General features: G+C 39.8%; 1 protein-coding gene across 3 annotated transcripts in view; it reads right to left on the bottom strand.

Annotated features, from left to right (window-relative positions):
- The window catches only part of cntfr (ciliary neurotrophic factor receptor), a 213303-nt gene that overhangs the window by 19419 nt on the left and 166857 nt on the right, over positions 1 to 27027 (bottom strand). For all 3 annotated transcript variants that reach the window (XM_063888900.1, XM_063888901.1, XM_063888899.1), the window contains 3 exons: positions 13590 to 13707; positions 11553 to 11719; positions 4667 to 4830 (listed from right to left, as the gene is read on the bottom strand). In XM_063888900.1, coding sequence (XP_063744970.1) covers positions 4667 to 4830; positions 11553 to 11719; positions 13590 to 13707 — 449 coding nt within the window. The remainder of the gene's footprint in view (positions 1 to 4666; positions 4831 to 11552; positions 11720 to 13589; positions 13708 to 27027) is intronic.

Below are 27027 nucleotides of genomic sequence, written 5' to 3' on the forward strand. Positions count from 1 at the left end.
AGCTCACTGAAGGGAGCGCGAGGGTGGGAGGGAAAACATCACGAGGCCATGGGAAAACGGAACAATTCACTGAGCATTTTACAAGCCTACAGATTTCATGTGGGGAGTCTTTGTGTCTCAATTACAGATTATGACACTGACATAGTGTGATGTTATTTCAGGAGCTAGGGTCTACCATGTTATGTTTAAGAGTCTTTGAAACTGCGACCTAAAGGAAAGAAATCAGCGGCTGTATGGAGCTGATGATTAAGGTATTCCAAGGATCAAAGTAGCCTTTTTTTGCACTTAAGTGCAAAAGAGACGTGGTAGCATGAAGTGTTGCATCATTTGCTTTGCGTCAGTTGTAGCCTGTAGCACAATTGGAATGGATATTCTTCTGAATATTTGCACGCAGGAAATATAGCAGTATCATAATGAGTCAATGCATGCTCTCGTGAGCAATGATGTAAGTTAAGTGAAGATGCAATGATTGAAAATGTCCAGGGCAATTGCCATTTTTTAAACGAGTGCTTGGCCGTTTCCAATTCTCCTTATTTATAAGAAGTATATTAGACAGCATACAGAACATTGTTTTCAATTGTTCCCTGACGAAACATTCAAATGCAGTTTTATATTCATAATAAAACATTGACTATCAAATGACCTTACATATTCTCAAAAATTGTACCAAGTTAAAGGATCTTGAAGTTAAGAGTACATTTCAGTAGTTTTTCAGTTTGTTCCTCGACGGCACATTCTGGATTTGACACAAATTGCTAGTTTTTCTTCATTAATGCCAAATAATTTACACCAATAATATGACTTGTGAGGATGGTATATCTTTAAAAATCGACTATTGGACTCAGGGGTTTCGACCAATGGCCAATATATTGGTACATAATGTCAAGATGCCAGAATCAAAATGTTCTTGTATGGCTCTTTATATCTCGAAAAAAAAAATCTTATTGAACGCGCTAATGACTATATTAGCATGCTTGTTAACTATGCATTCCCTAAGCTAATCATATCAGGAACCAATACAAACAGTAAGAACCAATTAATTATAAAGGTTATTCCAGTTACCTAGAGGCATCTAATGGTATAATTGTGGGAAATGAAAGCTATCTTAAGCAGAGGAATCACAATTTCTCCCCCTGAAGGCTGAAGATTCCTTCCTCTCTCTTTTCCTCTTTTTCCCCCCTCTTGGTTTTATAGCATATTTGAGAAGTGTTTGTTATTCCTCTCTTTTGTCCCTTAAAACCATTCATCCATCTTCCTTTAACTTGAAACACCTTGAAACTGATAGCTTATAAACTTCTTTCAAAGCAGCCTTTAGCACTCCCTTTTCCTCCTCGTCTCCCATTCTTTCGACCATTTATCGTTCTATTTGAGGCTGACGTCTCTCCATAGTTTTAACTTTATCCTCTCTACACAATAATTTATCTTTTACCAACCAAACCCTTACTATCCACCATCCGATCTCTTTTTTAAATAATCAAATTATTCGATCTCAGGTTTATATGCCTATCCAACATTATATCTCAGTTTCCTCTTCTCAGTGCCATTCTTTGTCACCGAAAGTCTATCTCATTTCTATATACACTGCTTCCTCTCTTCACTATATCTACCACAGTCTGCTATCCATTTTCCTCCTTCTCTGATGTGCTCTATTCATCTCCACTTCAAAACTTTTCCACGCTTTTTTTTTTTTTCCTTCTGTCGGAATCTCCGTCACTGTAAGAATCCCCGTGCATCTTTCCTTCATTCCTCAAGAGGATGGATGGTTTCCTCTGAAGATCAATGTGATCACACCACCGCTTTCATTCCTGACTCAAAACACATTTCAAAACGTGAGAGGCGCACTCACCCAGCTCCGCTTCCTAACAACATTAAAAGGTACGTTTCTGAGCAAAGCTAAGCACTTCAATTAGTTTTCAACCTCTGAGGCTATAACTAATTAGTTTATAAGGGGCCAATAAACAGTGTATCTTGTTTGGCAACCTCATTTAACTCCACTTAATGATTTATGTCCAAGCGTGATAGCTTTAAACCAAGCAGTTTGTAATGGCAATCTGCAATAACGGCAGGAAAAAGCTGCCATAACCGGATACATATATACATTTCATGCTTATACAACAACTGGATATGCAGTGGTATGCTGGGTAATCAAGAGGGGGATTTATATATATATCTTTTTATACATATTTTTTTTGGCACTAGGGTTAGCCCGTGGGGATGAGAGTAATGGCAAGAAAGAAGAAAATAAATCTGTTAATCAGTGTAAATTGGCATCGAAAGTCTGACATTGTGTTCATGTTAGAAAACACTGGTAACCAGAACTTAATACAATTTGAAATGTTAGCTTGAATATTCACAAATCCAGAGCCGGTTCAGAGTTCACCCCCCCTCCGAAAACCACACTAAATGCTACAGAAATTACAACCGTGACGGTGGAGGCATTCATCAAAGAACACTGCGAGAAACCTGCGGTTTTTCAGCTGTCGACAACTGTATTTATGTAATTTCCAAATGATGTGTTCTTACCCAATCCAAATATTGACTTTCGCTTTTCCTACCTTTCAACGTTGTGCACCACTTCACACATTGATTGATTAGCGGTGAGGGCCGGGAGGGGAACTGAGAGTGTGTGTCACATTTAATCATTCATTTATACGGCAAAGATCTGACACATCATTATGAATGTCTTGATTTCGGCTGCCTGTGTGTGGATTTTAAAAGTATAAGTGTGTGTGTGGGACTTCAGGTCTGTGCTTTGATACATTATGTAGCTAGATTACTTTAGTGTATATCCAGGGCAATGTTTGGATAACTCACTTTAGTTTTTTTCTCCAATAATCATATGGTCTGTAACATGTCAGGAATAAATGCAAAATGTCTGTCACATGTTCTGAGATAAAGGCAACACATTTAGGTTAAATACTTGTTGTCCAGTGGTCCAGCAGTGGCTCAGTCAGTAGGGGCTTGGACTGGGAATCGTAGGGTCGCCAGTTCAAGTCCCCGAACAGACTTGAAATATGGAAAGTGGACTGCTACTTGGAGAGGTCCCAGTTCACCTCCTAGGCCCTGCTGTGGTGCCCTTGAGCAAGGCACCGGACACCTTCAATCCCCCCTCCCCCTTGCTCCCCGGGCGCTGCACAATAGCTGCCCACTGCTCCTAGTACTAGGATGGGTTAAATGCAGAGGACCAATTTCACTGTGTGTGCTCTGCTGTGTGCATGTATGTGACTAATAAAGAGGGTTTCATCCTCCGATTCTATTCTATCTATCTTCTATCTTGTTCTGAACACTCAATAACTGTCAATTAATTTGATGTGAAATACCATCAATCGGTGAAAAAATGTGAGCAGCAAGACCAACTGAATATTTCAATGAAATACTTCCACTACTACTTAAACCAATCATGTTAATTGCTGTAATTAATACTCTATTCATCACTGTGAAGGGCTTGAAAGCAGCGAAGTAAGAGGGACTATTAAAGCAAATATAATTGGAGGGTTTTCTCATCTCAGGTGCTTTCACATCTTTTAGTTCAGCTCTGTTTGAAGTGGGTGAAAACAACGCCAAGTGGTGCCCAATATGAATGTCTGGCAGAACAAATAAACTGGACAAATGACAAACATTACATACAAAAAAACCCATGAAAACTTCCTCGCAAAGGTTCAATCAAGAGAAAGTGAGCTTGAGAGGAAAGTTGGAAGGGATATAACAAATGGTGGAAATGTTAAAATAGTGTGGTAATGACAGAGACAGAGACATTGTTGAATGATACGCACAGGGCTGGAAAAAGTGATCTAAAAGTATGGTTTATAATTCATATGTGTGTTTTAATGTCAGTATGTAACCCAAGTTCTTGGAACAACACCTTCGCGCACCATTGATGGGCATGATAATAGCGCTTGCAATGTCAGACGTTTGCAGAGGGAGCTTTCATCCCAGGAATCCTATAGTGGACACATGTGCTTTTACTATAAGAAGCCCTGGGGGAACTGAGCCCACAAGAAAGACTCAGATACAGTAACATATACCAAAGAAGCTGAGCGATTATGTCTGTCTGACCAGGGATCAAACTCAAACAGCTACAGGTTGGCCCATTTGACTTCTAACTGTGCTCCGGGGCGTCTATCTGGACAAAGAGGTTCTTTATCCAGAAAGAAATCCCCATATTTCAATAGTTGAACAGAAAATTAAATATGAGAATCTATACTGCTTCAATAAAATTAGCCATTTCCCCTCTGAGAAATATTTTAGCGATGAGGTGAAACTCAATCTGCTGAGTGGAGGATAGCCAGACATTTTCTTCCGAGCTCCACTTCCAGAAAAGAAATGAGACATGCTCACAAGAGGTTTCCAAATGACCAAATAATGAATCATAATGTAACAGGTGGTTTTCAATGTTGACTTACAGCTTTCGGTAATGGAGTTATATGTGGATAAACACTCTTGACCTTTTTTTTTTGGATCATGGCTAAGTCATTACATGTGTCGGCCAGATTTTTCTTTTTTCAGGAAGAGTTAAGCTGTCATATGTGAGGAGTTTGCCTTTAACAAAGTGTGATTAATGTCCCTGTGTTCAGTTTTCACTGGAGTTCATCGGTCGAATCATAAATTGAAAAATGTAAGATTGTGCAAACTCTCCATTTCTAACACACACAACAAAGCTACTCACATGCTGCCACTGCTCTCTGATGAGTGGCCGGTATCGAAGGAAGTATTTCAGAGGGAAGTTGTCGATGTCAGGCCAGGTGGCGGGGCTGTGCCAGGAAACCTCCAACCTCCGGGCGTTGAAACGGATCGGGGTCGCCGTGACTCGCTCCGGGGGGTCTGGTTTAACTGCGGGTTGCATGAGAACACTTAGTCATTCGAAACCCCAACAATTGAACACATACAAATGTACACATGTCTTGCATAAGCGTTAAACTCCCAGTATTTCATTCTATGCTAAACTGTTGATGCTGCTTTCACAGTATTTTTATAGTTGATGTTTTCCAAAGTGAATATCTTTTTTTGTCTGGTTTTGATAGGAGGCAAATTGTTCAGTTCTGGAAATTCAGAAATACATGTTTTCGTCCATCTTTCAGTTCAAGCAGAGGTCGAGACAACTCGGGTCAGAGTTCAAAGAAATTTGAATTTTTGCCGCACCCTGTCTTCACCCGGTGCACAACGTACATCCAAGTTTTCTGCCGTAATGTGATTACGCCTCTAGGCTCGAGAATTCAAATATTTGACAGATAACCTTATTAGACACCAGGGACTTGGAGTTTGAATCATGAGTGAAAGACAAAATGAAGGGAAGGTCTCAAGAAAGATGCTATTGAGTTGCATGATGTAGACCACTCAACAGTACAAGACTCACCATTGTTTTTTAACCCTTAATCGTTATGAAGGTCACATATAAGAAGGTTTAGCTCTACTTCAAGGATTACTATCATTATCATTATTGCAGTATTCTCTTACGGTTACCATGTACTCTAATGGGAAATAGATTGTCAGAAGAAAGAAAGGAAGCAGTGAAGACAAAGATTGAAGCTGACAATGTTTAAAGGAACTGTATAGGAGGCAGAGGCGCCTTTCTGTTCCTGATGAAAAGGCACGTATAAATGTTATTTTTCTGAATACCTGTCAACTGAGAAAGACGCACAAACAGAGAAAATTCAATACGTTGGCTTTTCAGAAGATATTGAATGACCCAGTCTTTGTTGGATCCCACTCATTATGGGAACACAGTGGCCTGCCACTTCAGCTACAGGAGACCTTTTTCTCCCAGATGTATGACATTTCAATAGGGTATGGATAGCGGGGGTTACACACTGAATGGCCGATAACACACATAAAAGATATATAACTGGAGGGTGAAATCAAAAAGCACAAGAACATACACTGAGAAAGGCAGGTAAACAGACATAGAAAGAAGCAAATAGACAGGCATCTCTATTTGTATGACCTTCATGAAGTGAATGATTTAAAATATGAGAGAGCGATGGGGTTGACATGAGACAGATAAAAGCAGAGGGACGACTTTCTCCCTTGAGAAAGAGATGTTAATCGCATAGTAACCTTCTTCAAGTAAACGCGTATGAAAGATTAAATAGGCAAGGGAAGAAAGCAAGAGAAGAAAAGCACATGCAGGCAGAGTGAAACCAGTCAGTGGAGACATCTTTGTCCACATAAGCTTTGTCCAACAGTACACAACAAAAGGAAAGATGTGCAAGAATGGAACAAAGCAGAAAGAAATCTGTAAGGGAGGGGAGTCCCAAAGGCTCTGAAAGTATTCGGTCTGGAACCATAGAGTATGAACTTTGTGTTGCATGAGCAATGTACACATTGTTCTTCTGACAACCAGACCCTACTGTTAATACTAGAGCTGGAATGGAAGATGGAAAGGATATATAAGGATTTTAAGCTCCAGTGTTGGACTTCAAAACAAACGTCAAAGACATGTTCAACATTCACAACTGGAAGGGAACGGAAAAAGGCTGCATTCACACCAAATCAGGCGTTGCGGTGGTGTGCAAGTGGCACACAGCGATAAACCACTTTGTACTTTTCCATGGGGAGGTGGTACGGATCTGGATCAGCAGGTACTTGATAGGGAATCGCGGAGTGACTTCCAGTTGTGTTTCTTTACGTTTATTTTTGTTTCAATTTCATGGTTGGTGCTTTTTTTACCCACTTCCACAGCCTTAACAAATTTCCGATATTGAAATGAATCAGAGGACTGACATGTCTTGCAGAAAGGCCCGATGTTTTGTCAATTAACCCTTAAGGGGCTTGAAGAGCTAGATCATTAAACTTAAGATGTTGTAGGTAAGTAGACATACAGTAGAACATCTTCTGCAATCTCACAACAACTGATGAGTTGACAAAAAGGACACAATGCCATCAAGAGTGTACAGGAACTCTTGATATCGGGGGAAAGGTTAACCCAAGTAGTCAAATAGGATTCTTTTGTTGTGCGTGTCCATGCTTGGCCTGAAAAGGCCTATCTTTCCTCCCTTAACTCGACAAAACTGTTCCTCTTTCTTCTTTTAAGTCTCTGGTAGCAACAGTCCCTTCAGCCCATTCATTCTCTTTGCTGGTGATGCAAGTGAACAAGCATAGGGTACCACAAAAGTCAATTTTTTTCTGAACAGCTACTCGCAGGACCATTATCTTCACTGTTCACCGAAGTGGAACCAGAGAGCTGGGAACTGTGAGGCCATTTTAAAAAGAAAAAAAACATTGCTTAAAGGCTGTCCTTGGCTGTGACTGTGCAGCAGTAAAACAGACGAGATCTGCAATTTGGCATAAAGATGTACCACTGAATGCCTGAGTACATCCTCTGAGAACCTTATTATGAGGTTTCCACTCTAAAACCGTTAGTATGCATCATCTACTCCCTTAATGCATCCAGGTGTGACTGCATGATCTCCTTTCATGTAAATGGGCTTTTCAAAAACAAACAAGACAAAAAGAAGAAAGTGGATTCTGAGACTCGTTTCATGGCAGAACAGGTGTTGGATGACAACATCTAACAGAGCACTTCAGCAAATGGGAAATTAGGGAGAAGCAGTGCTTCCATCTGCATTGGAATCTTACAAAAATAGGTTCAAAGGAGTAACAAGTAACCACAAGGGTATAAAAAAACAGCCTCATCTTTTTTAGAAGATTGCTGCTGGGTAGGAACAACACATAAGCTCCCCCATACAAAATGCCGTAAGAGTCAACATCTTGAACTGTACTTATTTAGTAACAGCTGGGTAATGGTGGTCAGAGACACATCAAATCCAAGGTTGAAGCCTGAATGTAGGTGTTAAATGCGACTAAACTTTGTTTAAAGAGGAAAAAAAGTGTATGAATTAAAGTGCATACATGTACAGATGTGTTAAGTGCATTTTTAGCTTTCTAATTGAATCCCGAAACTCAGTAATTGCACAAAATCAACCACACATAATTTAATGACTACAAGCTGAATGTCATTAATTGAAATTGCTGCCGTCTTATTTTGTTCAAAGCTACACAGCAAAGAGAATACATATGAATTTGAACCAAGTTCTGTGTCAGGTTGTCTTTCTTTGTAAATAAATTATAGATTACAGTTGAAGTGCAGACTATGTTATCATATCTTGATACTACAGACTATGGGGGGGTGTCAGACCTTGCCAGCAATCCCTTAAAACCTTACTACAATGGGGGATACAAAACATCTGATCCTTAGCTTTTAGCGTTCAATCATTGTAAGCAGATATGAAGCCTGGGACTACGCTTGTGCCTATGGATGTTATGTTGGACATTGTATAGATAAGAAATTCCCTGTTGTGCAAGAAACAGTACGACTTGTTTTTCTGCTAATCTAATAAATAAAACACCTCTTCATAAATATGGCAAATGAACTCTGACAGCTTTAATTCAGCTCTACTGTAGTCATAACTGAATCTATGACCTCCCCTTGTGGAGAGAACGGTGTCGACTGGAATAATGAATGACCAAATATTACAACAAATCTATTTGCTTTTGCCTTGGTTAACAAGTCAGCTTATGCACCATTTTGTGTCTCTTTGTAGTTATTTTGTGTGTCTTTGAGGATGCTTTGTTTTTCCTTTAGAGTCATTTGATGTCTGCTTGTTCTTGCTTTGTGTTTCTTTATTTGCATGTTGTGTGTCTTTGTAGTTGTTTTATGTTCCTTTGTGGTCAATATGAAAGACTTCTGTTTTAAACATGTCTATCCCCTTGACATTTTGAAGGTGAATGACGGGCAGGGCTGGATCTTGGGGCCCTGTAACCGGATAGCCCAATATGTAATCCATATAAGTCCTAAACAGTCATCTCGTATTTTCATAAACAAATCTGAGTAAAGTTATACACATTTTAAACCAGCCGTTATTGACATCTTCACTTTTATTTAATGAACTCTCTATTTCCTGTCTAATCCTAAAACATCTTGTTCTCCTTTAACCTCCGCAGAGAATCCACATATTAAACCTGAATATAAACATTTCATATTCAGTATTAATTCAAAGGAGGAAAGTGACAGATGAGTTAATGGTGATGTTGAAAAGCCACTGCAGCTACATTCACCCTTTGAAATTATGTTAGAGTATACTCATTTTCTTCACAGCGAATGAATAATGTAGTACTTAATCATGGTTAGGTGGGCTCATGTCAGAGTGGACCGAAAAAACTAAAATCCATGCAAGAAAGGCTTTAACTATGGACGACTTTACACTTAAAGAAGATCAATTATCCTATGATCATCTTGACACAAGAAAGCTTTAAGTTATCGTTTGATGAGTCTGGAGCTTCCTCTAGGGGTTCTCTTTGCAATTGTACCCACACACACACACACACACACACACACACACACACACACACGCACGCGCACGCGCAATCTCATCTCATCTAATTTCGTCCCAGCTTTGGTCGGATGAACAAGGACAGTTGAGAATCATCTTACTCCCACTCACAATTCAGAAGTGCACCAGGAAGCATGAAATTGTTTTATTTATTTACGATCTGCCTCGTTGTCCCCTATAATGAATGTGGCTTACAACCTAGAATGGCGTGAGAACGACTTTTAACAATGCAGGAACAAGGAGGAGATGAGGGGAGGGGGAGATAGACAGGAGGGGTGAGAGGAGGCGAAAAACAATGTGAGAAACTTAAGAAAGTTTGGTAAAAAAGTAAAGACGACAAAGACGGCAGAAATACATCCGCTGTAATTTCAACAGTTTGATTACTGTTTGCTTTCTTACTGTAAATCTATTTGCACAATGCTGATTTCATTCAATTGTAAAGCAGCTGTTTTATCAGTTCTACTTTAACAAAAAGCACTTATTCATAAAGAGAAGAAGGAATATAGCTGTAGCCTGTAAGGACCACACACAGTATACCTCTACAGCAAGGTTGCAACACACAAATTATTTGTTAGCTAGATGCAACTTAACTAAAAGATATAGACAAGGAGCGCCTGGTTAGTCGAGTGGTTACAGCACATGTGGGACCATGTTCCATGTCATTCCCCTTTTCCATATTTCTTAGATGTAATCTGTTAAAATTAAAGTGATGAAATGCCCAGAAAATGATCAAATAAGTAGACATTTCATTCTTTTAAACAAGCTAACTTAAAGACATTAATTAGACAGTGATTACACTGTGGATGGAGGATATTTGTCACCCAAAACGGGCATTTTTACATTTATCTGAAAAGCTTTGGCCTGGGGGACAGAGGGAAAAAAATAAGTACAAAGTCACACGAAGGGCATGTGGGAATAAAAGAGAAAGCAGAGGGAAAAGAAAGGAGCAGTGGGGTGTTTTGCTATCACCAATAGTTGAGGGATATTTCCTCAGCCAGGGCGCTAATCCGGCTAGCATTAGCATTTTCATGAGTCCTGTGTCCAGGGCTTGGCAGAGCATGTCACCGCCTCATTTGGTTACTTGTGTACACACGCACACACACAGACACACACACACACACACACACTCTTTTTCAATACCCCAACCCCGTCGATCGACACACTGCAGACAATCGCTCGTAGCCCCGTTGGTGTCTGTGTGTGTTTATGCGTCATGCACACCCATATCGCGCTCTGAGCAATACGACAGAGCCGGGGACTGCTGGCAGCACTTCCCCTTATCTTTCAAAGTACTTCTCATTCCTTCTTTAAAATGAATTTCTCCTCTTCACTGCTTTCCAGCCACAGTTGCTTATGAATTATAAGGGTCTTGCTTGTTATTATGTAGCCTTCTGCAGCCTGAGTGAACAAAACTTCATAATCCAAACTGCAATTCTTTAAAAACTACTTACCACAAGACGGTGGAGGCTGTCATTAAAAAAAAACAAAACAATGAATCAACTTAATTTGAACGCTTGATTCTCCCATTTAGTATGACTAAAATGTGCTTGTATTGCAGCTTGTGTTTGGCACTTGTAGTGAGAAACCAGACCTTTGATTTGTGGCTGTCACAACCCTCAATTAAAAAGTGTTTGCTGCACAAAAGGTTCAGAGGTAGTGTGTTTATTATCTAGCACCTTCAGTAATGACAGGGGTCCACAGTCAGTGGGTTTTTCGCTAATGGACTATACCATAAGTTGAAGCAAAAGCAAAACAAGCAGTGCACTTTCCTTCACATGGGTGACATTTAGTTGGCTATTGAAATTTCTACTTTTTTCCTGGCACTGAGCAGCACTGTGTGTGTGCGCACATCTCCGAAGGGAACCAGAAGTCAATGAAATCAGTCATCTGTGGTCAAACAAACGCATTATCATTGCTCAATGGTTGGCATCCTCCAAGAGCCGCCTCAACACTCTGCATCTTAGTCCTTATTTTGCATTGCCAAGTATTTGTCAATCTGTGTGGGAAAAGGATCTTAGATTTGTCCTTGCACTTTGCTCCCAAAAAGTGTTGTTTGGTAACTCTTAAGGAAAGTGAATATTTCTAAGATTGAAGTGTGAACCCTTTGAACCAAGCTCAGAAACTGAATCAAAGCCTTTAAAATCTACCCGGAAAATGAGCTTTTTGTTGGATTGAAGTGTTACAAACATCCAATACAGCACCACAATACAACATCTATCTTACCTATACTGGACTCCTCAAATGAAATGGTGGTGGAGAATTTCCCCAAGGCGTTGACTGCTGTCACGTTTACTTTGTACGGGAAGCTGGAGAAAACCTCGGGAAAACGAACACGACAGCGGTTCTTGTGGTCCGGATCTTGACATACCTCCAGTGATCGCTGGTTGTGTCTGGAGAGGAGAGGGAATTCAAAGGGTAATAGGAGAAACATTTAAAAAAGTAATGATGTGAGAGAGATGGATGGTTTATTTCTAAGATTTTAAAAGCTTGTAGGTTTTCATCTTGAAGGAAGCTTCATACAATTTGGTGTGGAAATAGATCAAGTTTTAAGAAGTGTGGGTGTTCTCCATCAAAGGTGTAAACAGATTAGAACTAAAACTAGAGGACTCTGAGAACTGCTTTACAGACCAGGACAGGACATTAGTCTGGAATACAGCCAGTATGAACGTTAGTTTTCATACAATTCTTAGTTAGTTTTTAGGCTTAAATGTGCCAAGGTCTAAGGAAATTGGCACATTTAGGCCTGAATAAATTCTTATTGGACTAACACTCCTTTGTCTTTCATTATATAAACAGGTTTGGACTGCTTTAGTTTTGGGAGATGATACCGGTCATATGGATAGTTTTGTAAAGTTCTCCGATACTCACTACGCTACGGTCATGTGACTCGCAACGTTTTCTAATACTCACTGACTCGCATCACAATAAAGGTCACAAGGCACACATTGGGACACTATTGATAATGATTATTACATACTTAAATGAATGTTATTATGTGAAGTTTTAACTTACACTTTCACATAAAATAGGATAATATTGAACCATTTTGTTCTAATTCTGGATCCCTGACACAAGTGTGATTACAGTCTTCTCTTTATTAAGTCATCGGTGTTCTTTTGAGGTAAAAAAGAACATAAATTGCTGTTCAGTAAAATGTGGAGCTGAATGGCTGACCTGCTCGTTATTATTCCAACGTAATTATGTTGGTGTTACAATATTAACGAAGGCAAAATCCACCAGCTCTGGCGTGAGCTGTGGGACTCTGTGATCTATGAATATCAAAGAGAAGCTGACGGAGTGAGCGTGAGACTATACTGAGTCTCCATCCACACATTTGGAGTGAATATCTGAGGTCTACCTACACTAAATCCTCCCTGGATGTGGGAGAGAGGTGTTTAACTACAGAGTGAAACCAACAATATATTACTTCTCTTATAAAACCCGACTTCTTATTTGAAAATGATCTTTTTCATTGGCCGTTTTGGTGTTTTAATATAAAGCTTTTCCTCTAAACCCGTTTTTTTTTTTTCAAGCCAAAGGCCCCTTTAGCTAAAATAAAAGATGGAGCAGGGACCCCCTGCTACTTTTAAATGAAATTAAGTTGCATAATTAACTAGGCCTATCATAATGTGTAGGGAAACCTTAAGCATTGCGTGATAACATACTTTTTTATGGTGCTTAGAAAAGTAAGCCATTAAAATAAAAGCTAACTAGCATAACAGACTATTAGCATAGGTAAGCTAACTCACGTGATTGCAAGAGGACAATGGTTGAATTAAATACTGTTATTTTTTAAGAATAGGCTAATTGGTCTTTGCTTTTGTTTTTTTCAACATATTACAGGTTTGTTAAATGAAAAACTTTGAACACATTATCCTGCGATTGTTTATTTTCTACTCTTTAAATGTAGTGTTTTTCCGTGGGGTTTTAAAATGAAAAACGTTTAGTACCTATTCTCCCTAAAACATTTCAAAAGTCTCAAGGATCATTTTAATGTACTAAACATATTATATGTTTGTCACACCTTTGGTCACCCTCATTTTGTTCGTCAGATTGAGATTGCTGTATTCTTAAACCGTATCCTTTTTTTTGGGTCGGTACAATGCTATGTTGACCGATTGAAACCATAACAGAAATAATAACTTGGGTTATCCTTCAAATAAATCACTTTAATTAAGCTAGTTATCATCATAGAGATATATATCGAGACATATGTTGTACATGTAAATCTACACAAAGACAGGAATCCAATGCACTTACTGTACGTCCACTTCGAAGGTGGTGGGGATGTACGTGGGGTGGAGCTGGTGCCAGCTGCAGTAGAAGCCCTTGGGGTAGGTGTTGGACCGACAGGTGACTGTGGGCTCCCGAGGGGGAACTACAGAGAGGAGAAAAAAAAGAGGGAGGGGAGGACAGTTAACTAACACGTACAGCAGAGCATAATTGAGAAGAGATATACGAAGACAAGCAGACATGTATCAGAGTAATGCAGAACACATGCATCAAATCAAAGAGCTGTGGCTAATTACACATTTCCTTTTTGAATTATTTATTTTTCATCAAAAAAATCATCAAGAACATCCAAGCTAGTCACGATAATTAAGTTCTGGTTATGTTTTGTTAGACATACATTTCATTTGTTTGTGTTGTGATTGCCTGTATGCTCTGGGTTTCTGTTTTTTAATGTCTATTAATTATTAAAAAACAGAAACTATTGAAAGATTCAAAGACGGGCTGGAATTTAAGCAGTGTGAACCTAAGGGGGAACATATTTCAAATGGTCAGAATTTACCTATAATTTGCAGGGAGTATTTGGCATCTAACAAAGTAATATTGAAGTATTTGTGACCGCAATTTCTGTCATGATTCAATCTAATTTAAATGATTTGGGCAAAATGAAAATGATTAAAGCAGAACAGATCTGGGGAAAAACCGAGGAGACAAGAGGTACACTGGGAAGGAGGGAGGGAGGGAGGTTAGATGGTGCGTTGAGAAAGAAAGGATATTGGAGTGGTAGAGCAAAAGAAGAATAAAACAGTGTGGCCCGAAAAAGTGATGTTACACCAACTGTGGCCTCCTCCAAGATTAGGGTCTTTTGTTCGCTGCTAGTCAACCGCACACCCGTCTACCACTCCCTTTTTCTCCCCACACCACCTCACGTTCTACCCTGGTTATCTCTGCTGCATCTGACAGACAGTGAGTGTACAGTGTTGCATCCCACAATGTGTACATGTCATTTTTTAACTTATAAATCTTTTTTCAAATCTTTTCCTTTATTTTTCTAAATTGCAGTTTTGTCTTTTAGACATTGCTTCATTGGTTGCTACAGTATAACACTTTATATAGGGAACTGGCATTGGACTTCCATGATTAAATATTGGATGTTGGCCAGTGAGTAATATATACTCCTGATATGATTGGTTGACTGATAACAGCTATTCACATAATTTAATCTTCATTTATAGTCAGTAATGTACACCACCGTTGAATGGGTGGGGTGGGTCATCCTTTCTTTAAGAGCCACAAACCCATTCAGTGTGGACATGGGTACTAAAACTGCTGCTCTTTAGAGCGGGATTTGTCTCCCCTGTGGGAAAAATGATAGCTCCCAATGTTTTTTGCAGAAATGGGTGTCCATGGCGGACAGGAAAAAAGGTGAAAATCATTCAGAACAATGTACCAATGAGGAGTCTTTACCGGCTCTAAGCAGCATGGATATACACATCAAGCTATATCAGTTCTTTAAGTACTTTTGAGTTTACCTAGATATATATAACCCCTGAAAACTGAGTAATGCTCAGTATGATATGAAGTATAGTTTAAAATTGGTTTTCTGAATGTTCTTTCATAAATGGCTTGATTGTTGACCGAGATGAAATCATACATTTGTCAGGATGGTGTAATCGCACCGTGGTAATTGGCCAAACAAATTCAATCTAACAGAAAGTTTGATGTGTATAAAAACATATTGGCCCCAAATTGGAAACAACTGATAAGAAAAAAGCAAAAGTAGTACTATGGTGAATTAGGGCCAACAATGAAATACAGAGCCAGAGGAGCGGGGTTATATTCTCCCAAAAAATGTTATTTTCTGAAAGTAAAGAGGTACATTTACAAGAAAACACGTGAATATATTTGAGTTTTTCACGATAATATGACTGCACTCTTGAAAGTGCTTTTCTGAGAACATTCCCCCCTCCTCAAGCTCTTCATTTATTATTTTTTATCACATTATGGCCTTTGAATGCCATCCTAAAAACCCTTACTTAGTAGAAGCATTTTAATACCTATAGTGCTTCCGGAGTGCATAATGACTACTAATAAACTCCTATCGTTTTGCAAAGAAAAAAGACATTCATTGAAAGAAATACATTACTTTGGTTCACAAGATGAGCAGCCTTGGTTTTACCATCACTTTGATTTGAACATCACATACAGTACGTGATCTAATGGGTTAACCCTTTACGTCACAATAACCAACCGTCTAAACTTAGGCTGGATTAGCATGACCAGGAGTTTAGACAGCTGGTTCGTTAAAAGCATTTCGTGACGAAAATAAGTAAGAGTAGGAACAGTGGAGGAAAACAGCATGAAAGGAAAAGTAATACCTCAGAACTGAGAGGGAGTTACAAAGAGCCGATGAACAATTATTCTGCAATAACACATTCAAGTATTACTATTGCAATGTGTTTTCTTCCTGTAGCTCCAGAAAAATAGCCCATGACCCATGATCACTAATGCTTTTTGAGGTTATTAATTTGCAGCCAGTTTCAGAGGCACTCAGTTTTTTTTTTGTAAAGATTTAAGTAAGTGTTTCCTTTCCTTTGTTGACCTCTGCCAGCCTTTCCTTGATGCTGACATTTCCCTCTCGATCATTAATCCTTGTTCTTGATGAAAACCACAACTACAAATGTTAGTTTTCGTTGCCAATGCCTTGATAAATGTCTCTCGCATGGTACCAGCATCCTGTTTAATTATTTTGCAATTGTGATATCAAAACATCTTGGGAACACCCCTCAAGGTGTATTAATCCAAACACGCACAAGCACACACGCACTAAAGCACGAGGTAGGCTGCCTTGGGTTCATTTCAGAGTCACACACACAATCCAGCTGTGTTTAAGCAGTCACCACGGTAACTAATTAGCCTGTCAATAACGTCAACGATGAGGTGCCAGGGACGACGTCCAATCACACTCAATTAATCACACAGACTAATTGGGGCCATCTCGATCAATTGACTCATCATCTGAGCGCTTCAGTCAAAGTCACGCACGCACGCACACACACACACACACACACACACACACACACACACACACACACACACACACACACACACACACACACACACACACACACACACACACACACACACACACACACACACACACACACACACACACACACACACACACACACACACCCACACACCAGGGCTGCAGGTATTCCTATCAGCTCTGTGGCCATAATCAATCAAACCAGCTTGGTAAAAATCTGAATGATAAACACGATTGCAGAGAGAAAAAAGCGGTAGGCAAGAGAAAGAAAAGGGAGGAGAAGTGAAGAGGATGAGCACGAGGTGTGTGTTCACAGCAGCCATGTTTGGAGAGGTTTATTTGCCCTCTGGAGTATTTGACCCTTTAATTTAGTTCATTTTGCCAAGCCTGAGCGGTGTCAATCAAACCGCCGCTGAGGCTCCTGTCGGATCGGTTCATACTGTAGGGCTCCCCCGAGGGGACGAGGTGTGTGAGGTTTGTTAGCGAGTGAGAACGTGATCTGCACCGTCAATACTAAATGACCCCCATAACACAAGGGGTTTATGTGCACAGCAAGACAGGTGTTGACATCTAAATGGCGGCTGTATATCATGGTTTAAGAAGCCCAGCGTAAAAAAGATTGAAGTTGGTCAATTTTGCCCAGTAAAACTACTCGGATGTCTATTTTATTTATCACTTATAGATGTAAATAAACAGAAAAATGTGAATTTATTCAGAGCAAGTCATGTGATAGTATGACCTTGTGTAAGGAAAACATCTCAAAGTCCTCTGATACAGTTTATCAGTACACCTTTTTACTTTGAGATCTACTTCCTACAAAAACTGTTTAAAAAAATCTGCTTATCATTACAAATACTATTTTATAATATGTTTTGGTTTGTCATTAACCTGTTAGAAGTGACACAACTTATGTACAATTTATTTTTGTAAGTCAACATAAATAATAACATGGTATCAATTACACTTAAAATAAAATGCTCTCCTATAATTCCCTCTGTCTAGTTAAGTCAGCATTTGGTGAGTGTTCACTTAACTTTTAAGCCACATTTTTGCGTTTGTTTTTCTTTTTATTTCAATGCAATTATAAGAATTCAGTCATAAAATAAATAGACAACAAACTTAGCTGTTCGTTTACTGGCAATGTGTGATATGACGGAGGGAAACAGGACCAACAAAAGTGACATGTATTCAAAATTGACCGAAAAGGAGACAACAAGCATTCTTTCATCAAACTACGAATGTGCCCTTGACAAACTTAAGACATGCAGCAATGAAAACAGAGGGTTTAAACAAAGGAAGAATGAATATCAAATAAGGTGAAACCCAAATTGTAATTAAAACAACATAGTGCATGTTTTCTTTTATTGGTTTACCAACCTACTTCTATCAGTGACCCACTCAGGATGCCGCTCATGAATACACGCTATTTGAATCAGAGCGCTTTCATCATCTGGTTTGAATTGCTGAACAATGAATGTGGTTTTGAAGGAGCTCTTTGATAGCCTCATAAAACACACAGGTTACTTTCAAATGGTAATAGGTCAGAGACTCACTTTACTGTAGACTGTGGCTCATAAATCATAATGAGGCCGACCAAAAATGAGGAATAAAGAGACACCCTTTCTTTTAAGTTTGAATCTCTAGAAATTGCATTTAAAAAACAACGTAATGGCGACACAAATGAATCCACACGAGCTATGGTTCGCCACCTGGCTTTAAGGCAGGAACATTTATTAAGTTTATCTCTTTGGGGTTTTTTAGTCACATATTTAAAACAGGATTTTTTAGCGAATGCTGCCAAATGTATATCACAGCCAGGATGTAATGTCAGTCTTTAGGGACTCATTCTTTCTCAATAGATTGATATTAATTATATTTCTTAATTTATACTCCCTATAAGCCACTTTCTCTTCTCCAGTCCCACCATTCTCAACCTGTCACACAACAACTCTGGGTCTTGCAGAAGAGGATCTTAGTCACAGGAGGGCGCGCGCACACACACACACACACAATCACACACAGACACACACACAAATGTGATGAGGGACAATGACATCCAGTGGCCTGGTTGCTAGGCTGCATACGCTGTAGTAATTGCTATTTGCTTGTGTTAGTAGCCTCCCTGTTGCTTTGTGTGTGTTTGTCCGTTTGCATCCCTATGTGTGCGCTCCCATTCACGTGTTTGTAGTAGATTCTCTTGCTATGACAACAAGGATGAATGCCTTTTCTTTACATTCTTTTTAAAATGATTTAAATGCAATCCGGCTTATGGTGCTCAAACAGTCTTTGGCGTTGACACATTGCACTAGAGTATTTTGCCCAAGAACACTGCCCAAGACCCTCCGATCGGTACAACCAATGGTGGAAAACTCCTGAACCACATTTTCCCCAAAACTCAACATTACAAATGTCCCTTTGTCAAAATCCTAACTCGTTCTTAACTTTTATGGAATCAATTGAACCAACCACAATCCGTGCTGAACACGTTTAAGTTTCCAAGAAACAAACCAAGGGACCGCCAACAAATCCATCCCTCCATCCGTCAGAGACATTTTGGGTTCAGTATCTTGCCTAAGAATACTCTGCCATGTTGACTTCAAGGGCCAGGAATGGTCCCAGTGACAACCTCTGAATGGTAACCCAACCATCGTTAGACTGCTCCTGAGCCACATTGGCACAACAACTAAAAACTGCAACTGTCCCTGAGACATCATCTTTCATGAAATCAATTTAACCAAGCACAATCTGTGCTGAACACAGCTAAGAATTACAAACCAATCGTCAACCGCCAACAAATCCGTCCATCCATCTATCAGTCTGTCTATCTATCATGCTCATCTCACTTGGTTTCAAAATCACGTTTTTCATATTAGAGATCCTACTGGAAAGATCTGGATCCTCTTGGTACCTCGCAGAGTGGCATAACTCTTTTAGGCAGATGGCTTTGGTCTCCGTTGGACTCGTCCCTGGCAACGCTGGGGCTCGCTGTATTTTAGATTAGCTGAGTCATGTGTCATGGGAGAAAGAAGTAATGTAAATAAAACTGGAGGACAAAGTCAAAGAGAGACAGAAACGGAGACGCTGTGGTGCCTTTTTGTCCAGACCAGCTGACGTGGCTAACGGTAATGTAATTGTGGTGTAATATTTTTTACCCAGCTCTCTAAAGCCATCCAACAAGCCCAAACGCACATGTGATAAAGTGCCTTTGTATGTGTGTGTGTGTATGTGTGTGTGTGTGTGTGTGTAGGACTGTGAATATGCAATTTTATGTATATGTAATTGAATTGGGAAGTGCATACATTTGAAAAGTATGTCTGAGAGCCAATTTATGATCTGAAGAGTGCCTTTAATCCATTACCATACGCTTTTGTTTCCTTTGTAGTAGCTTAGCTTTGCTTGCACGTCATTTTAGATACATCTTTGAAAACGTTTGGATCTCCAGACGCGTCTCAGAGACGTGACAAACCATTGGATCGGGATATATTTGTGCAACTCTCTCACTATAACGTTCTCACCCAAATACAATTGTGGATTACAGTCCTGTTAAACACGTATTGAATGTTTCACATTGTAAGAAAACAAAATAAAAAAAACATTCAAAACACTTGGTTAGATTTAATGGGGTGAAGCCTGCGAGCTAGTTCAGGCAGTCAACTCGAGCACCAATGATACATTCGCGCATAACACCCCTCGTCACACTTGCAAACAACCAAACATAGTCTCTTAATCTGGTGCTGTATTTAGGCTGTTGGATCCGCCTACCTCTGCCTCGCTAATGCTGCTGCCGCTACTACTGCTGTTTCCACGCTGCTAATGTGTTCACCTCGCTGCTGCGTTCACGTTTGCGATGCTCGCCTGCCCCACCACCACCCCAGCTTCCTCCCCAGCTTCCATCTGTAGGCTTGGGGGATAGTTATCTTATGATCACTCAATGTTCTATGTTAATATGTGGAACGATGTGGCCCGAGCCTAGACGCCAAACTCAAACTATATACTGTTTGTAATAAACACATTAATGAAACACGTGATTTGTCTGACTGAAATACAATACTATGGTTTGGCTTAGTCAATAAAGTAATGGATGTACATTTTAAGTTGACTTTTAATTTCAGAATTGTGGGTAAAAGTCATGTGTTGGTTTGACCCAGCACTAAGCAGAGACCCTTCGAATGCTGAATTAAAATAGGTCTTCCTTACGACCAAAACTTAATTAACAATGCCGTTTAGTTTTATGGGAACATTTCTTTAGATTAATAGGCTGATTTGTGAGTTGGTTTGCCCTTTATCTCAATGGTATTTGATTATAAAGAACTTCCAGTCTTATTTACACAATCACTGAGACAAATTGACTAGCAGCATAATCATTGAAAGCCATGCAAACCCAGTAGTCTTTTCTCTCCTTTATTTCTTGTTCACATTTCTTCTGTAGCTATTTTCTTCTCAACTGCCCATCCTCGCTCTTTTGCATTTGTATCAAATAGCCACTGCTCTCTGAACACGGGAGCAGTGAGTGCACACACACACACACACACACACACACACACACACACACACACACACACACACACACACACACACACACACACACACACACACACACACACACACACACACACACACACACACACACACACACACACACACACACACACACACACACAAAACAATGATGCCCCGGCATTCCAGGAATGTCTCTGGGCCAATTGGAAACAGCCGTGTGTGAGAGATGAATGAATTAAAGGAGGATGGATACCTTATGAGAGCATCAGGAGTTGATGAGTTAGAGACAAAGGTGAAAGGAACCACAAAAAAAGATAAAAGAGTTGAGGTATATTATTTATGTATGTCATTGAAACCAAAAGAAATACGGCCAAATGTATAAAGATGAGATCCAAACTGTAATAAAACAGGGTTATTCCTAAAAAAAGAGGTATGAAAGGAAAGGTTGTTGAAAGGTTTGCTTTGACCTCTGCTGCCTTCGTGGTCAGACACAGGAAGACGACCATTATACCTGGACACTTAGATCACCCCCCCCCCCCCCCTCCCCCAAGGCCTGTCTTTCACTCTCTCACGCACAAATGCTCACTTAACCACCTGACATCACAAATCTTTCTCAAAGCTCGGGAATAACAGCTCCCGTTTCACAGAAAATAAAACAAGATTGCCCGAGCGGCTTCACACCTCTAAACACGATCTCACCTCGGTCACTTGTTCTGACTTTTCAACCTCTCCCCACCTTCCCTCTGCACGCAAAAAAACGCCTGATGTTTGGATTGAACTCAATACAATCTGTGCGTGAGGACATCTGAGTTTTGACCTGATGACACCACTTTGAATTGGACGTTTTTCCATTCCCAAACGATTATCCCATGCTGTCTTGTTCCTTTTTTTAATAAAAAACTTAGCCGCAGAGTCCAAACTGCAGCATGGGAATTTGTTTGTCTTTTAAGAGACGGCTATTATCTCTTTGCAGGAGAGCAAATTCTTTCACTGCCCAGTGCACCATCCCACTTGTCTCTCTGGCCCTTTTCCCATCTGAATCCCTGCAATTTTCAAACAAATTCTGATTATTATTCTGCTTGTTCTGCTTTTATCTGTACTCATAGAATATTCATAGTAGTGGCTAGTATGGTTTCACGTGCTAATGCAGGTTCGGAGGTGCTTTAAATAGAATAAGGCTGAACTAAAACTACATCCCTATGATTTAACTACTTCAAAAAACTATATGCATTTGCCAATCCTTATTAATATTGATATTTCTATGTGATCCAGTCCTCCTTGGTGTGCTTAACTTGCACCAGACCTCTGCAAAAAACTAGTAGCATTGAATCCAGAAGCTTACGAGAGGCCAGGCATTCCTTTCATGCTACTTCATTCTTCCCATATTTCATTATTATTTGCCTTGACAGCGCTAGTGAAGATTGCCAGGAAAGTTAAGAAGCGCAGTGCCACTCACGAGTGATTCATTCATTTAAATAGTAATCTTCATAGTGAAACTGGGAATTTCACTTTAAGCTGTAACCTCTCAAGCCTGCACCCTTCTTTAAACTGTTTCAATTCCTTTCTTTGTCACAGTAATTATGGACAATCGGATATTTTCAAAAGGACAAATAAAAGCAAGCAGAATAACGTTAGCATTTTTAGATAATGTTTCTCTGGTACATCACTGGTGGTCACTTTAGGATCCAGTGGTTTTTAACTCCCTCAGAACAGGGAGAAGACAAGTCTTATAGCAACAGGTCACACACAGAGCCACAATGGTATGAAGTCTAACATCCTGCCACACTGTAAGTAATACACGGTGACACTCAAATCCAAACGCATCAATACTCATCATCCTTTACTTTCAAAGTGGAAAATGGAGGGCAAGCCAATTATTTCACTTCGCTATTCTCTCGCTACATATGCGGTCATTTTGAGAGTAACTTTTTGTGTCAGGTGTCGAATCCTCAAATCTTTTGTCGCCCGTTTCTCTACTTTGTTGAAGAAACTACAGAGGTAAAAAAATAATAAATCCAGTAATTCATTTTTTGATCTAAGTTGTTTTTCTGTCCTGCCGTGAAACACCTTTACTAAGAAGGATTTGTGGGATGTCATGAAGCTCACTTTGTAGAGTAGGTGGCCCATGTAATGAACTTGAGCTCAGTCCCAGTGCCGAGGACTCCAGTATCCAGTATATATGATGTCCCGAAACAGGTGACAAAAAAAGAAAATTTGCAAGATGATTTTTCTTTGTTACGTTAAATGTTTTGTGAAGGTTTTTATCGAGCAGGATCATTGTAAATGTATAATAGGTTTTTTTCTTCATCCCCAACCATGTTACATGTAATGGATGACAACTATTTTATTAACTAATTGCCTCTCAGGGCTTCCGTGGCAACCACACACTTTTTTTCTGTACCACCTCGCTTACAAATACCACTAGGACTCTTACTGAAACAAAGGTCAGCTTAAAAGGGGAAAAACACAATGACTTTTAACGAGACACTTTAAGAAAGCTGTTGGTGAAGCCTTAATATAACGAGGGAAGCCACTGAGGTGGTCATAATGCTAGTTCACTAATGATACAAGAAATAGCCATTTTATCGCAGAAACTCCGGTCAGCACAACCAAGCAGTAGGTATCATGTTCCTGCAAAATTGAAATGTGAGTGTGTTAAAGCTGCTGAGTTGAGTTGTCTCTAATCTCCCTAAGAGCTAAAGTTCTGTGTCACCTTGGCAATAATAGCCTGATGCTCTTTCACTGCTGCGACAATTGCCTTCGCAGCTTCGTGTCCATGATGGTGAAATGAGGGACAATTTGGGATTGACCAATCAGAGGTGTCAGCTTGCCACATGCACCGGCAGCTAACTGCCATCACTCACAGAGGAAGAGAGTGAGAGGAGACAGGCAGGTACCACCCGAATCCCAAACGTCTGAATCCGAAACAGCTGACTCCTTTTAGATGTATCTGTCAGATTCAAAAGCGAGACAGAAAGATGGATAGACAGGAAGACGGAGAGATGGAATGATATCAAAAGTGTCTGGCCCGTAAAGCTCCAGGCCGTTATTGTGAATTCAGCCAGCTGCTTTTTGCTGTCTTTTTACATGCACCCTATTCTCTGTACGGAGTTATGAAAGGTGTCACGTTACTGTGGAGGCACAAAGGCTCCTCCCGCACAATGTGAAACCTTCAGGTTCACATGTCTACTGATAGAAAGGGCACACAGTCACTGCCTGAAAGCACAAGCACAATACACAACAGAAAGAGACAGTATTTTATGCAGTTGGGTACACCTCGGGGCTGTTGTAAAAGTTATTCTTGGCGGTACTGTAATGTTATTTCAGTCCTCCATACACCAGCTGTGCACTGGCGCCCGGTCAACCATGCTGGAAGATCTGAACTCCTTAGGACATCTCAACAGTATCTACAAGAATTAGCTCACACTAGAGCTGTTTACATGATGTATGTGTCGGTCACTGAGCTAATGATACTGTGTGGCAGTAACTCATTACTCTGTTAGGGGGAAAGGCCGCATGCTTGGAGAGATTAGGGCTGAGTACACATCCAAACTAATTTTGGATTTGGCATGGTTCATTTGGACGGACTCAACCTGGATTTACAGGGGAAGCTCGAGTGTTTGCCTAACCGGGTTCAAAGAATATTACCTCTGTCAAAGGCATTTTCCTAGATAAGGGAAGGCGGTATTCAATATGATACTTTTTAGTAGTCTTATATCATTAGAAAGCACTCAAACAAGAAACAAAGCTTGTTCATGTCCTCCAATGGAAATTCAAACTTTACCCAGACCTCAATTGTAATCGTCAAATAATAGAACAAATGTGACTGTTTTTCATTTGAATTCAGCAGCTCTGTTTCCTGTGCACCACGCCAGGAAATAGAGAACAACATAATCCTGATAAACTCAACTACAAAAACAAGTTTGGGTTGAGTAAATATGAAAGTAGCTGAGACACAAACACAATTTCTCCCCCCTATTACAAGGACAGCATCCTTTGTATGTGGGTGTCACACGTTAGAGGTATTTAGTACTTTCACAAACCAGACTTTATCAATTAATTGACCAAATAGACTGACTAAACTCAATCCTTGTTTTCACTTAAGCAGTTCAGAATCAGACACAATCAGTAGCTTTTCAGGGAGCATCTGTCCTCTCTGGTGGCTCAATTAAGCAGCAACGTTATCTGTTGGTTTGCAACAGGATAACAGCAACTTCCCGTGTTAAGTTTGTTTTTACTGATCCATCCACGGTATGATGGCAACTAGAGGCATAGCTATTAACCCTAACCCTAACCCTAAATACTATGTGCATTGGCTTGGTTTAATAACAACCTTTTTCCAAATAAACTAATTAAATGACAAATCTGTTGTTGCAGATGCTGAAACTTTTCCATTCAGTCTTTTTTAAATTCAGCTCAGAGTAGAATGACCTGGTCACTGCGCATAAAAGAAGTGATTTATTGCTTGTCAACAAGAAAATGACACCGAGAAGAATAAAGGATGCAACCCATCAAATATGTCGTAAAGTGTCCTTCCGTAACGATTCAAAAAGCAGATAGCGCATTCATAAAATTAAATTCCCCTCGCCCTTGAGACAAAATGTCCTTAACTTTTCCAGTCCTGAAGGCAAGAACAGGCCAGAGGAAGAGCTTAATTGAAGCTATAAAGCAAATAGGAGTCCATCTACATGTTTAAATGGAGAAACAGACGTGATGTCATTCCCTCAGCAGCCTTTTGGCACAGGCAAAACCACAACAGGATGCTCTTATCACACCTCTCGTCATTCCTCTGAGGCCTGTTTGGATTCAACAGAAAAGAAAAGCAAACACACAAGCCGAGGCTTCAGATTAGAGATATATATATATATATATATATATTTATTTTTTTAAGGTCCTCTCTCTTCCCCTTCTTTTATTCCTCTCCTACTTCAGCCAACTCTGCCTCCTGAGGTTGATTTTATGATATAAAAACATTGGGGAGAGATCTAAGTAAAAACACCAGCCTTATTAGAAAATAGGAGTTTTTTTCCCCCTTATTCCCTGAAGGATTCAGTCTATGATGAAGTAAACTTTGTTGAAACTAACACATTCATTGCTTGTACACTAACAGATTAAAGTAGTATCAGTGTGTGGTAATAAATAAGCACAGATTCAAAGTTAAAACATAGATTAAGCCACTGACATGTTTTCTCACCATTTATCTCCTTTCGACCCATGTTGGTTGTATCTTTTGTCGATATCTGCCTCTATACTTGACACAGATTGCCTCAATTATTTAGATTCAGGCATTGCATTCTGTTCACTCCCTTTGAGTAGCAATGGCAAGACCTTTTCAGTTTTATTATGCACTTATAAAGGTTGTATACATTTAGCTGGAAGTCAACGACAGATGCCACATCTCTGACACAGAATTCTTTTTCAAGCCAAAATGCTACGTAAATCCCATACAGATCAACATTGGAAAACCTGGAGGCGGGGGAGAGTTCTCTGCATCTAATCAGGCCTTCACTCTCTTTACATGTCCCTTTCTTTGCCTACTCCCTAATCAACTATCTCTTTCACTCTCCCCCCTTTCCCTTATTCTGTGGTGGGTTCAAATCATGGGTATCCACCAATTTCAACCTCAACCCATAACCTATCATTAGCTGATTATAAACCGCTATATGCACATGGCGCCTCAACGTTATTACAGGGCTTTGACATTACCTCTCATTATATTTTATCAACTGTTTTTAATGGTCTAAATGTATGCGTGGTTGTGTGTAAGTGTGTGTGTGTGTGTGTGTGTGTGTGTGTGTGTGTGTGTGTGTGTGTGTGTGTGTGTGTGTGTGTGTGTGTGTATGTATGTGTCATCTTTAACATATTTTTGGTAATAGAACATCTTCTTAGTTTACAGAGCAAAGTGGACACCACAGGGGA

Source organism: Eleginops maclovinus, chromosome 8 (genome assembly GCF_036324505.1).
Source record: "Eleginops maclovinus isolate JMC-PN-2008 ecotype Puerto Natales chromosome 8, JC_Emac_rtc_rv5, whole genome shotgun sequence".
In the NCBI taxonomy this organism is placed as follows: domain Eukaryota; kingdom Metazoa; phylum Chordata; class Actinopteri; order Perciformes; family Eleginopidae; genus Eleginops; species Eleginops maclovinus.